The sequence below is a fragment of the Toxotes jaculatrix genome, chromosome 7, assembly GCF_017976425.1.
Source record: "Toxotes jaculatrix isolate fToxJac2 chromosome 7, fToxJac2.pri, whole genome shotgun sequence".
Classification (NCBI taxonomy): Eukaryota; Metazoa; Chordata; class Actinopteri; family Toxotidae; genus Toxotes; species Toxotes jaculatrix.
Window position 1 is genome coordinate 9634598 of NC_054400.1, and position 14892 is coordinate 9649489.

Genomic DNA, 14892 nt, shown 5'->3' on the forward strand with positions numbered 1-14892 from the left:
GGGCCTCAAAATGCCTTTTTTGTGTGTGTGAAAGTTCCCACCCTCGGGAGAAAGAGAGGAGGCCAAAGACATAACAAATGGAGAGACTGTTGAAAAATGTGTCAGACATGAAAAGAGGTATATTTGGAGACTATAATAGCTATGTGTTGTCTCTCTGATGTTCAGAACTTGGATGTTTCTGGTCTTAATTTGGGGCCTTGTAGATTAATTCAGCCGTGCCGCTCCAGTGGTTTTGTTGTTCTTCTCCAGAAAAGTTTGAACCTTTGATAAATGCTCTCTAAATTTGACAGAATGGGACTGTGGGCAGTACCTCGTTCTTTCTGTGTGTTTATGAGCAAATAAAACAGTCTGGTTTACGACAGGGAAGCTATTTAATTTCATAACCAGAATCATGTGTTCTATCCATCCTGGTGGCTTAGCGGAGCTGTATGTTCTCACAAGATCCTGTGTTCAGATTTGGCTCACAACCTCTGAAAAACAAGAAAAAGAAAGCAATATTATGTATTCCTTTTAAAAAAAAAAAACAAATTACCATGACCACAGGTTAGAACAGGGGTTTTAAAGTGGTGAAACACAAAAGGTTAAGACACAGGTCTTCACCTACTGTCACTCTCACACCCACCGCTCCACCACTCCCTCCCCATGTAGGATGAGTGGTGTCTGGCTTTGCTGTAGTCTGCTGGCCCCTTATCTCCTCCCCCTGACTGGAGCACAGAAAATACATAATCACAGTGCCCTGTGTCAAACTGATAACCCCCAACACAAACTAGAGGAGGGTGTGTATGTGTTTATGTATGTGTGTGTGTGTGTTCACATCTATGTGTACCTTTTTCCTCATGTACACAATGTGTGTGTGACTGTGTACTTGTACATGTGTATTGTGTCTCTGGGGTGGTAGAGAGGATAAAGGGGAAATGAAGGAACAGAGGGGATTTGGAGGAAGAAAGGTAATGGGGTTGTGGGGGTCGCAAAATGAGTCGAAATTGTAATAATTTTCTTCACTGCTGTATGGAGGAGATTGGGGGATTTATGAATATAATGAGCAGAGAAGAGCCTGCGGATGATGTGTGTCTCTTGCAAGAGTAATTGAAGAATAATTCATTTGGCTCTAAGACTTTTAACCCAGAGACAGACAGAGATAGAGAGGTTTTTGACCTCTGGAGGGAGGGATATCATGTCTCATTATTGGCCCAACTAGTGTCGCTGTGCTGTGACTGTCATCCAGTGCTGTCACATCGGTTTGTGCGTACATGCGTGTGTGTGTGCCTATGTGGTCATTTGGCTTAGTGCGCCGAAGAGAAACCAACGCTCTCTATCTCCTCGAGCCTTTCCTCGCCACTGAGTTTGTTATCAACACCAACACATGCAGGATTAGCGACTGAAAGGGATAAAGAGAGAGAGAGAGAGCAAAAGGGGGGTAGGAGAGGGAAAATGTGTGATAGACAGTAGATGGGCACAAGACAGATAAAGAGAGAAGTTAACCACACACACATACACTCACTCGCTCATCAGTTCACTGGTCCATGACCGATGCAGACAATGTATTTGTGATACCAGACCCATGGCCTTTCCAGTATTTGCCTCAGTCCTTTTTCAAATATTCATATCACTCTGTCTGCACAGGCCTGTATGTACAGTATTTATATGTGTGTGTGTGTGTGTGTTTTTCAGAGAATGCTTATGGAGTTATGTGTGTGTGTGGAATCGGGGGGGTGTGCATGTGATTTAGGCTTGCCGCAGAGGGATTGTCTCGACACAGCTTTCTCCTGTCTGACTGAACTGTCTGGGATGCTCCAGTATGGAAAAAACAAACAGAGCGTCTATGCATGAGTGCGCACTCGTATTCACCTACTGACACCGCTGCCATTCGTCTCACCTTTACGCCCCCGCCTCATCCGGTCGCACAACGGCTCCAACACATGCGGACAGCTGAGCAAAATGTGTCAGGGCCACAATGCCACATCAACAACATCCTGTGACTTTGACTTCTCGCTCAGGACTTTGAATATTACTTCAAAGTGACTGTCTAAACTTCCGCCTGCCTTGTTTATACGATTTAAACTTGTTTCTTCTCATGACGGCCGTTCAGCTTTACTGAAAAGCCAGTTTTCTTCCTTTTTCATGGACAGTGCTTGCATGCGTGTTTTTTTTTTTTTTTTTTTTGTCGATCTACATGCATTTCTCATAGTAAGACCTATATTTCATTGACTAGACTCACATACTAAATCTTGAAATGGTTATAAATTTACTACAGCAGTGAAACAGCAGCTCATATTTTCCAAATCCAGCATGTTCGCTATGTATGACTAAAACAATGCTTGCTCTGTCCGTGCTTTTTAAATGTCATCTAGCTGCTTGTCAGCTGCGACACTGAGGTTGATGGACAGCAACAGCCATGAACTCATGCTGCTTTGTGCCAGCGTTCAAAGCATGACATCATACCCTCTGCATGGTGTCCACCAGGCCTCAGCTTCCTGCTTGGCATCATGATGCTTGACGTTGTGTAAATAAATGTAGTAATAGCACAGGTAGTTAGGCCGCAGTCTGGCAGAGCATACACAGGTACACACATACACACACACACACACACACACACACACATCCACTGTGCACCAGACTGTGACATACACTAATGTAATAAAGTGTCAAATCAACCTCTCCAAATATTGAGCTCCAGCCTATACTTGGCTGAAGGATAACGTACCTTTGAAACAGCCAGTTATTTTTCTTTCATTTAAAGTGGTGTTTTTTGTATGACCCCTGACTCAGGCTCTCATTTTTCCTGTTTGAGAGAGGCTTCTAATTGAAGCAGGTGAGAGCCAAACTGCTTGGAGCTCAGAGATCTCCTCTGGTCATGTGGACTGAATTAAACAACCTCTTTCATATAGAAATGTGGTGCTTCTCTCTCCTCATCCATCTCTTGTGGAAAGTGAAGGGATTGCTTTTGTCTTATCTTTGCATAGATAGAACTGATATGGAGGTGGTCTATAAATGTTCACATCTAATTTTGTCAAACAATGTATTGCTCAATATAAATTAACAAGTAACTGAAACAGTCAAAAAGATTTTTTTAAAATTTTGATCTAAGGGTAAGTAATTTACTGATGATTAAAAGATTTTAAAATTCATTACTTGTACTTTCTGATTATTAATTTTACTACATAAAACATCAGATTTATTCAACCACTACTCCTATAGTTATAATCATTACTGATATTAATACTAGTTTTGTTAAGCTTGTTGTGCAAGTTTTAGCCAGTGATGGAAGAAATATTTAGATCGAAGTAAAAATATGTATAATGCAGATTAGCCAGAAAGGGTTAAAGTAGTAAATTGTTGGATCGTTATTTTTGATGCATTAGCAAGTGAGCAGTACATTATATTATAGTTGGCTGACATTCATGAATTTATTTTTTACTACTTTTATACTGTTTGCTAGTGATCATATGTTGTGTAAGTATAATCTGAAAATTAACTAGTAATTATAGGCATTAAATAATTGTAGGGAGTAAAAAGTAATTTATGTGTTGGCGTGAATTTGAGTTGAAGTGTCATAAAAGAGTATCATAAAATGCAAATAATTACAAATTCCTCACAATTGTAGTCAAGTATATTGGACTTAATCACATTCCACCTCTGTTTTTCATGCATGTGAACATGTGGGCACCCAGTTATTGAAATATTTAAATGATCAGTGTGTGCATTAATTTTTGTGCCGTGCATGTGTGTTACACGGGGCTGGGACGGCACACTGGCCTCAGAGCAGCTGGATTTTGCAGGTTTCGCTGTTTTTGTGAACAGCATGAATAATTATCCAGGTGTAGCTGCCAACTCAGAGGAGACGAGACAAACTCTGCCTGGTTACAGACTTCAGCCAACGAGAAGAAAAACCTGCCGAACTCCTCACCAAATCCCCTGCTTTCTTTTCTGTTGCTCTGTTTCTCCCTCACTTGCTTTCCTCACTCTTTCACTCTTTTTTCCCCTCGTTTTCTATCCCTTTTTCTGCCTGTGCTGTGTGAATCACTCGCTTTGTCTTCCTCTCTGTCTAAAGCTTTCGTGCTCCCTCCTCACCATTTCTCTCCATTTATTTTTCTTTCTTTTCGTGCCTGTTTATTCTTGGATCACAGAAAATACATGTGCAGAAATTAAACTATATTATGGGTGGAAGTGATTAAATAAGATTGGAAGCATCAAAACCTTTTACCTATGACTCAAATTATGATAATGTGTCAGCTATGAGAAAACAAACACTGGCACTATGGGCTGACACATTCTGGAGGTGTTAGTAATTACTGAGTTTTTTTTTGTGACTTTGGTTTTCAAGGATTTGAAGGATATTTTTCTTTTAGGAGATATCTGCTAAACTGTGGAATTATTTTCCTGCGGTAGTTTTCACAGATGGATTAACAAAGTTACAGTTTCAGCTGTGACTCTGCCTCTTTCCTTTCATGCAGACATCTGCTAAATTCTCAAATTTTCTTCAACCTAGCTACACTCGTGTCCAATCAAAACTCACACTGGTTGGCCTGATTTCTCATTGGTTGTCCACATCAATGAAACAGTTACTATTGGTTGTAGTGGAAATTCTATTTAGCAGACATAAGCAGTTTTGAAGATTGGGAGTACAAATACTATTTTTGATGTTAGGGTTTTTAACATTTACTCTGGGCCTAACAACCATGAATACTTAATGCAAATAACTCTGTGTGTGTGTGTGTGTGTGTGTCTGTGTCTGTGTGTGTTAGTGTGACTACATTTTAGTGGCAGTGGTCACTTTGCCTACATCCTACATTTGATTTTTGCATTGCCTTTGTTTTGCAAACATTGCGCATATACACACACACACACACACACACACACACACACACACACACACACACACACACACACACACACACACGCACGCACGCACACACACACACAGATCAGCCTCATCCTGCATGAATAATTTAGCACTTCGATCCAACACTGGCCACAGTGGCACATGACTGTGTGTGTGTGTGTGCCTTTGTGTGCGTGCGTGCGTATGTGGGTTTGTGTGTATTTTCGTGCACGTGTGTGAGCATCTCCTTGCAGACATGCATGTCTATGTTAATCGCCGCAGTTAAAGCATGGTTTTTCTCTTTCATTAAATGCTATTGTTTATCGTGTCAGTTCAGCTGTCCCTGACGATCTCCGCTGACCCGTCTTTTCGTGCACAAGCTGTTGAATGTTTATTTCATTAGTATATCTAAAGCAACTCTTTACAGTATAGGTGCTGCCGCTGACAAAATCTGTTTCATGTTTATTTCATGCCTAAGAACACCTTTTATCACTAGAGGTGTGGATCCAATTTTCTCTTGAGGAGTGACAAACTCTAGCCACAGGCCACATAAGAAAAGAGAGACAAACGGAGCACCTAGACAGAGGTACAGGTTTTGAAAGCCTTTCTTTATTACCTTCAGCGCAGTGCAGCATCACACACTCACAGTGTTTGTTTGCAGTTGGTGTGTGCGCCTCTGTGTTTTGATTGCCAGTATGTGGGGTAAGGGGAGAGTGTTTACATGTGTGCTTAGTTCACACAGTGAGCTGTGGTCCTTATCCATTCCCCCCATGTGTCTTCATGCTGGTAGGTATATGTCACACCTATGGAGCTGACAATAGTGCTCAGTGATCTTAACATCAACTGTAAGCTTGTTTTCTCTTTAGCCTTGGCCATGACATTTACCTCCCTGCTTCCCTGGCGGCTGGCTGGAATATCATACCTCTATTATCTTGCATCTCTGGTGTGTGTATGAGTAAGTGTGTGTGTGTGCATGTGTGTGTGTGCACATGCACACCTGCGCCTTAAATAGTTTTGAGCATGTATCAGAGAAAATACACCTGTGCTGTGACTTGAAAAGCCTCTGGTAATTTCAGCGAGCGGGAACGCTTGTTGAACATTGTGTCAGTGTGGGTTTCGAAGAGTGTGTCAGGAAGTAGAGATTTTGACTGCAGGATTAATCTAAACCCCCCTCTTATAATGTATTCAGATAGGAAAGAGGGATTTTCAAAAGTCGGAAGAGATGAAAGGAAGGAGGAAAGTGAATGCTCATATTGGCTCATAACCTCTCACACCAGGCGTGCGGGCTCAGAATGGTAAACAGTAACAGCAAGCAATTTTGTAGCATTTGTCTGCCTTGTTAGGTTTTATTTTGCATTCATGCTATTTTTTCAGTACATGTGGTAGAATACAAGTTCACTGAGTGTACACAAATATATTTTTCACGTTCCTCGGGGACACATTAAAACCATTCATGTAATTCAGCGGGTCTATATATCATACATTCTTTCATAGACTATTTCTCTTCCACAGTTTCTGTTTTTGCACTGCTCATAGAAACAAATCAACTGCCTGTCTCCCTGTGAACAGACAGGAAATTGTATGCCTGTATACCTGTTTGTGCGAGAGAGATCAAATATAAGTGCTGGATTTTATTTTGTCAGAGTGGAGCATTGTTATTAGGTTGTCTGTGCTGCACAGCCACCTATTTGTGCGAATTTGACGTGATTAAATCATTCAAGTGTTTGTGTGTGTTTCCTCTTGTAGCTGCGTAACCTGAGCGTCCTGGACCTGCGGCACATCTCTGAGCTCAACAACGAGACGGTGATGGAAGTGGTGAGGAAATGTCGCAACCTCAGCTCCCTCAACCTCTGCCTCAACTGGAGCATCAATGACAGGTTTGTCAAGGAAAGTTTATTTGTAAAGCCACATATAACGTGCAATGGGTTTCTTTGGCCCACAACATCACAGACTCTGACTTAACATAGGCCATCTAAGAAGGCAAGACGAACTCGGATCTTATAAAGGGAAAAAAAGGAAGAAACGTTTTTATGGGGAGCCAGCTGTTAGCTGATATGCAAAGTAATAATCACGTATGGACAGAAATATGTGTCACGAGAAACTGAATTTGAATCATATTTTGTGTTTGAATCACTCAACTTGAATAATTACATTAAAAGCTGAATTAGATTCGCATAACTTGAATTTCTGTTGTTAAACTGAAATAATTGCACTGAAAAACTGAGTTTGAAATGATCTTTTTTTTAGTCTGAAACTGAATACTAGTAAACTTGTAACTGAATGTAATATTATATATAAGTTCAGTTTACTGAGACACACATATTGGATGTTGTGGAGGAGCAATCGAGTGCAGAGCAGTTACAGAATTCTTTTTCAAGTTTTTGAAAATGTGCAAAAAATTCTCTTCTGTTCTCTGGATGTGATAATCTGAGCTGAGTGGCATCACATTTCTGCATGTCATAGAACAACCAAAGGCTTGAGTCACAGATTTGTAAAAACGTATAATATATAGTTTGCAGTGACATGTATTTCTGTCCATAATCACGTCTCAGACATCGCAATAATATTCACGAATATGCCTTAGCCTTTGATAAGCACTAGCAGACACAGACACATTTGCACACATTTGGAGCTGAACCATATTTGAGATAATAATGTACAAACTTCACAAATGGCAAAGATGAAAAACGTGTTTGACACATCTGACTCCCAAGGCCACACAGATGTTTCAGTGCTGACATTTACAGTGTGACATACAGTATGTTGGTATAATTCACACACATTCAAATGAAAACGAAAAACAAGCATACTGTACTAAAACATAGATACTCATTATGGTACAGGGAAAGATAGACATAAAAATTAAAAACACAAGTTAAAAGCACAACAAGCTCCTTCTTTCTTTGTTTTCCTCTGTCTGTCTCTGGTCATCTTTCTTGCTGCACCCACTTTTTTTTTCTCAGATGGGAGAGAGGCTGTACAGTATGTGATGGGAAGAGTAAACCATCTCCTCTTTTATTTATTATCTTGTGTTTTATTCATATGTTTCTATTTAATCTATTGATTTACAGCTAAGGCTGTGGCTTCTCTGCCGACTCTACTCCCTCTCTGGCTTAGGAGTGTGAACGCAATATTGAATTTACCATGGTGCATAGCAACAATGGGTGCATGCAAGCTGTGTGTGTGTGCGTGCATGTGTGAAATCATTCTTGCATTATTGAGTTTATAGCAGACATGTGGTGGGAAGGTTATGGTAATACCTTACCCGCCTCCTTTCAATCAAAAAACATGGAGTTTTGTGAAATCCTCACAGGAGCACATGGTGTTATCAACTTCTTCCCTTTATCACACTCATACACACACACACACACACACACACACACACACACACACACACACACACACACACACACACACACAGCCTCGATTCCTTGATTCAAGGCAGCATTGATTCCATAATGATATTTACTGCATTGGCTCAGGGGCTGAAGGTGTATGTGTGTCTGACTGGATTTGTCTGGATCACCTGTGGGAATATTGGAATTTAAAATGGTGTGTATTGTGTGTGTGTGTGTGTGTGTGTGTGTGTGTGTGTGTGTGTGTGTGTGTGTGTGTGTGTGTGTGTGTGTGTGTGTGTGTGTGTGTGTGTGTGTGTGTGTGGCAGTCTGTGTGGGAGATAAAGCTAGGAAGTTGTGGGTGTGTGTGGCAACATACAGTAGGTGTGTTGCTGGCCAGTGAATGAAGCAGAGGCAGTAGGGGGGGTGAAAGAGTGAGGTGGACAGTCATAGCTGAGGAGTCTTACATGCTTGCTGCTCTGATGCTGCACTGCTCCAAACCCCCACCGGAGGAGTAGTTTAAACATCCTGCAGAAGTAATGCAGGCTATTTGCCCTGCAGACCTTTGTGTGTATGTTTGTGTGTGCGTGTATGTGTTTGTGTGTGTGTGTGTGTTGTGTACATGCTGACTGCTGTTCAAGGACTCAGAGCAAATAAAAGCCTCCGGTCATAAGCTGCTTTATTGTTACACTTTACAGTCACAGAGCTCAGAGGGGAGAGGAGGGAAGGGGGTTTTCTTAAAGGGAGAAACTGGCTGGGTGGTCGTCACAGTGTGAAGAATGTGGAGGTGTGTGTGTTTGTATGTGAGAGAGCGAAGCAGAGGGAGCGTGGTTTGAGGAGGTAAAATTTAAAGACATATTTTAAGACAGAGAGATCAGGTGACAGAGGCAGGTGATGGTTGAAGTATGAGGCACGAGAGTGTGTATCATTTTCATGCCAAGTGTGTAGAACCTAAATTCTGCAAGTCACAACATTTAGAGCCTGTTTATCTTCAGCAATGTGATATATTTTACACTAACGTAGAAAATTCTGAATATGGATTTAAAGTGGCAATAGACAAGGCTTTTGCTTGCAAGTTTCAACACAAACATCTGTGTTTGTGTTGGAAAAACGACCCGTTTCCACTTTAAATCATCACCTACTCCTCACCTGTGTGGAAATGGTTAAAGTAGATGGTTGGGATAATTTCAAGTGATTTCAACTGATTTCAAGTTGAGCCATAACTATTCTGTAGAGGAATTTTTATTTTTTACTAAAATTTCTTAACTACTTTTATTACAAATCACTGAAGAAAATACCAAAGATCTGATTTTTTTTAATTAACTCTCTAATAAACATGACAACAACAGTTAGGATAAGATTTGATAATAGATGATGATAATGGATAATAGTTAGCAACTTACACAAACCAGTATGAGTTCTGGCAGACACAGACACACACACACACACACACACACACACACACACACACACACACACACACACACACACACACACACACACTTCTGTGTGTTTAAAAGTGAGATTTTATCGATGTTGGTGTGTGTCCAAAGAAAGAAAGAGAGAAAGAGGCTGAAATGGTTTATTTGGCTCCAAGTTCAAAGAGTCAAAGGTCATCAGGGTCATTGCTGTCAGGGAAGCCAGCCACACACACACACACACACACAGGTTGCTTGCTTGTTGTCACAGTGAAGACCAGGATGACTCAACCCTCCCTCACATTAGCTCTCTAAGGGTAAAGCTGGGTCAGCTTGTGTGTGTGTGTGTGTGTTTCAGACTGATGACAGTGTGCTGTGAACAGGTAAACAGGCAGAGGAAATGACCCCTTATTTCCAGGATCAATTTGTCCCCCGACAAGGGGCCATTGGAGAGATAGAGCTCTGTGGGAGGTAAAGCATTTTGGTCATTTTTTCTCGAGTTCTTCTCCTTTTTCTTTTCCTTCTTTTCCCTCTTTCTCATCTTAAAAAAAATAAAATAAAATAAACACTGTGTCCTCTGGGTCCCTCCATCTTCCTCAGTAATAGTCAAAACCAGCATCCCAGTGTAAGAAAGGGAGAAATGATGACCAAATATGGACTTCCCATCGTTACAGTCCAGCAGGCAGATTGTGACAGTGGGACGCCTATATTTTGGTCACCATCATTTCTTGGGGAGAGGGGATGTGATGTGCTGCAGGTGGGCAGTGCTGGTCCCTGTTATCTCACTGTATCCTCTCCCAGCGATGATGGGAGACCAAAGTGGGATTGTGTTTTTCAAATGTCACAGCGTTTGAAAATGGGGAGCGAATCATGATCAAAGTGAAACGGCTGAGCAAATGGCAGTGCTCACTTTTTAGAACCAAGTTGAGAACACAGTGTTGAAGTTAAATGGTTTTCTTTCTTTTTTTTTATGCTTGGTGTCTGTTTTTTTTTTCACTTTGCAGAAACTCAGGGGAGCTTTTGTTTTGGTTACATGGTGTATTTGTGATTGTTGTTACCGTTGTGTGTTTGTTTTTGTTTTGTCTGTGCAAATTCTTTTGTGTTGATTTTATAGTATCTTTTGCCATTTTGTATAATTAGCTTTTATCATTTTATACTTTTCTGCCAGAAGTAAGAAAATTAAACATGGTCTTTATGTGAATTTGGTACTTTTGGACACACAACTCTCTGTTTGTGCAAGTGTGAGTGTGTTGCAATAAACTTTGCTGTGAAGCCTCCTCAAAGCAAAGAAACAGCCACTGTTCTGTGAACATTAAAGCAAGACTATGTAACTTGTGCTGAGCAGCATCCCCTGCAGCCACAAGTGGTAATTTACAGGACGCTAGCGGATTGAATTCTGTTGTAGTCAGAGCCCAAGCGGTTAAAGGTACTGGAAGCAGATTACGTACGGAAAACAAAACCAAAATCAGTCACTCAGGTGACAAACCCAGAATCATCATCTGAGTACAAACCAGCAGTCATACTGTCCACTCATGTCGAGTCAGCATTCAGCTAATCTGATTTGCTGGAAACATCTGACCCCCACCGCAGTTGAGTGCTAAAATATAGATGTTAGGAGCTAGTCTCTTCACCACTGCCATGATTCGTATTGAGAGTATGGAGCTTGTTTTTCAAGGTAGTTGAAGAACCAGTGGTGTGTGACGTTATTAACTTCATGCTCAACCCAAGTGGCATAGTGCAAGAAAAGGTATTTTGGGTGCAGAGTTGGAGTGAAAGAGCCATTCTCCCAATTACAAGTCAGTGTACCATCAAAATTATTTTGAATCTGTTGTTTAAAGGAAAAATAGTTGCATAATGTTGCTTTAACCCTGCTGCTGGACACAAAGCCTGTGTTGACATGAAGATTTATGTGTGTCCTCCTCTGTGTTCATCTGTGCTTGTGTGTGTGTGTTTGTGAGTAAGCTCTGGTCAGTTGGCCTGTAGTCTTTGCTGAAAGCAGATGCATGGAGTAAGTGAGTCATTTCTTTTATGAGATCTGCATTGTTGGAAGTTGGGTATTTCCCAAAAGCCCTGCTGTTCTCTCTCTCTCTTTCTTCATCTTTCAGTCTTTTTCCGACAGCTTCATTTAAACAGGCGAATCAATAATCGTCCCTTTCTCCTTATTTGCCTTTTTCTCCAGCCCAAAATTGTCTGCATATCTCCATCACTTATGAGCCTCACAAATCACAACCCAAAGTGGCTGTTCTACATTTTTGTCCCCTCTCACAAAACTCGGACTAGATGAGGGATGACCGGGGGCCCCTCTCTGACTTTCAGGAGCTTATAAAGCAGGAAATAATTGAAGAAGCATTCTCCCAGAAACACACCTTCTTTAAAACTGTAAGGCGTGTGGATTTGGAGGCGTTTGCAATGGAAGCTCATTCCAAATAGCCTCTGTTGCAGCCAGCTGGCAGATCTCACGTTGCTTGGAGAAGTGTTAAACCCCAGAATCGAATGAGTATATGATACATCAGTGCGATCACTGACGTGTCAAATGACAGTTGGTAGCTCTCCCTGCTTGGTCACCGTGAAGGTGACCAAGACCTGTATTTGTCAAAGTTCTGTGAGTCACACTTAAGAGCATTTCAATGAGCCAACTCAGGAGTAGGAAAAGTTATTTGCTAAAAGTAAAGACTAAACATTAATCAAGTGATTTACTCCTAATCACTCATGTGATTACAAGTATGTTCGCAAAGGTGCAGATTTTTAATGTTACATGTCACCATCATAGTTCGATAAATATAGGCCTGGGAATGTAGCTTGTGGTAATGAAAGCAGCTTCTTTTTGTTTTCTTCTTTCAGCCTACTCACACCACTTTCAGCTGGGTGTTACTTCCATAAAAGTAAAATGACAAACTTGTGGTTGCTGTGTGTACAAATTCTCTAACCAACCTCGCAAGCTGCTGAATGCAGCCGTAACGGTTCATCTCTGTGCAGGGAAGCAGGCGACTGTGGGAAAGTGAGCAAATCCTTAAGATAAGAGGTCATTTGAAGAGTCTGTATCTATTGTATAACCTCAGCTTCCCACCGTGCATAGGTTTCCTCCAGCCAACTATTTTTAGGTTCCTCCCTTTTCTTTTGGTTTTGTTGGATGTTTTCTAAATGCCATTGAAAATGTCAGTGGAGCCCGAACCAGCGACCGACAGACATTTGTCCTTGTCTTGTTTCTCCACCACCTGTCTCTCAAGATTTGAGTAGAGGTGCTGAGGGGCCTTCCCCTGTCCTTGTCACTTCTTTTTCTCCTCTTGTATTTTCACACATACAGCACAATGATCTAGAATTTGAACAGCCCTACCACTACTAAGAATTTCATGGTTCTTTTCTCTTCTTCCACTGGGGAAGTCGTGGCCAGACCCTGCACTGTACTCGCGTGATTTGTAAATTAAAAACCGAAGCCCTTGTTTTTTTTTTTATTTACTCAGGCCTGCTTTGTTGGAGCAGATTGGCTGTCAGAGGAGATTAGAGTCCTGCTTAGCAGAATGAATACACAAGGAGAGCTGGTGTTGCCCTGTAGTCAGACACGATGGGAAGAAAAGGTGCGGGAAAAACCAACGAGGTGTAATGGAGGCAGTGTGATTAGGTACGGCAGATGCACACGAACGCATGTAGCAGATTTTCTCTCCATCTCTGTCTCAGTTATGTCTTTCATCTCTGGCTCTCACTCTCTTTGTTCTGTCTCTTTTTCGCACTTCATCTCTCTCTCTCCAGTTGTCTTTCTGTTTTCCTTCCTCCGTCTCTCTCTCTCTAGCTTGCTGTCTTTCTCTCTGTCACGCACAAACACTGAGGTGATTATTTCTGGCAGGTTGGGTGTGAAAGTGTGCTATGATAAACATGCTGCCGTGGTTATTAATTTTGAGTAATGGCAGTGTCAAACTCCAGTGCCTTGATAAGTATCGGAGATGGAGGAACATTTGTGGCGCGGCACAGAGACACAATGAAGGCAAGCAGCTGGAGCTTATAGGCTACAGCAGCGTGAGAGCTGCTGTTGTATTCGGGCACAGATCCAAGGCCAGCAGCATCCTGCACCTCTCTGCATATGCTCTGAAAAGTCAAATCCTTGACTGACTGAAATATGTAATACACAGTAAGTCATATATATCACTAATAATCTGATTTATTTGCTGTTGCTTTACAGAACAGAGGGGCTTGAGTCTGACCTCTTTAGATGATGCCAAGTTGTCCTGCTGCTCCAGGGTCTTTAGAGTGATTGGAGTGCTCTCATTTCTGGAAGTCATAAGATTTGATTTGTGATACACAGTCAGTGACAGCTGTGTAGCTGCTGAATTTAAAGGTCCTTTATGTAATCTTTGACTCATATGACCCTCTTTTGGTGACTAAGGAATTGCGACAGCATGAGCCTTTGGGGCAGCTCACAACGGTGTGTAATGTGTTACCAAAAAAAAAAAAAAATCACATTTAAGGTAACTAATAAGCACAGGAATCAACAGAAATAGCTAATGAGGAGGCAGTATTTAACAGAATTAAATACTGGGATTTTGTTTTTGGTTAAAAGCAAAAATCTTAAAAAAAAATCTTTTTACAGCCGTGCTAATCTGACATCTTGGTTATACTATCAAACAACTTGTTAGGGTCCGATAGCATTCATTCTTTCGGTTTTGGAAGCTGCATAGATGTGAAGTACCATTTCTGAATGCCAGATGACAGTATCACACCAAAGCCTAAGGAAAAGTGTAAGTGTAAAAGTGTGTTACCTTGAGGACCATCCAAATGTAATCATAATATGGGAAACCCTGCATCTCACAGCTGTGGAACCACATTAGACGCAGGCTTTGAGGCGCTATTATCTCACAAAATGACTCATGAGCCTGACACTGAAATTTAGCTAAAATCCATGCTAACCAAATTGTTGACCCATGACAGCAAAATTATTGGTTCCATTTTGACCAAATACATTTTTTCTGTGATCTAATTTTTTTTCAGCGTATAGGTTTACCCTCCGTTCTGTCACTCTGGGAAAATTATTATTACTTTAGCCTATTACCAGACCAGGAGATAAGAGAAGAAGCCAATAGAACACAGGGCATTTGATTTAGCGCAGTCATGCAAAATGTACGTAGATTGTGTATCTTCTAACGGAAGGTCAGTGCATAGACTGATCTTCCTTCATTTGATTTTCCGCCTGATCTTTTTTATTGATATTGTATGTTATTGTGCTTATCTTTGTTTTGAGAGTTCATCTGATTTTTATTCTTTTATCCAATCCCATAGTTCTTGCGGGTTGACATTGTGTAATAACAATTCCACACTAAAGGTTAAA

At 41.1% G+C, this 14892-nt stretch overlaps 1 protein-coding gene across 1 annotated transcript in view; it reads left to right on the forward strand.

Annotated features, from left to right (window-relative positions):
* The window catches only part of fbxl17 (F-box and leucine-rich repeat protein 17), a 199120-nt gene that overhangs the window by 68893 nt on the left and 115335 nt on the right, over positions 1–14892 (forward strand). The window contains exon 8 of the mRNA XM_041042901.1: positions 6569–6699. Coding sequence (XP_040898835.1) covers positions 6569–6699 — 131 coding nt within the window. The remainder of the gene's footprint in view (positions 1–6568; positions 6700–14892) is intronic.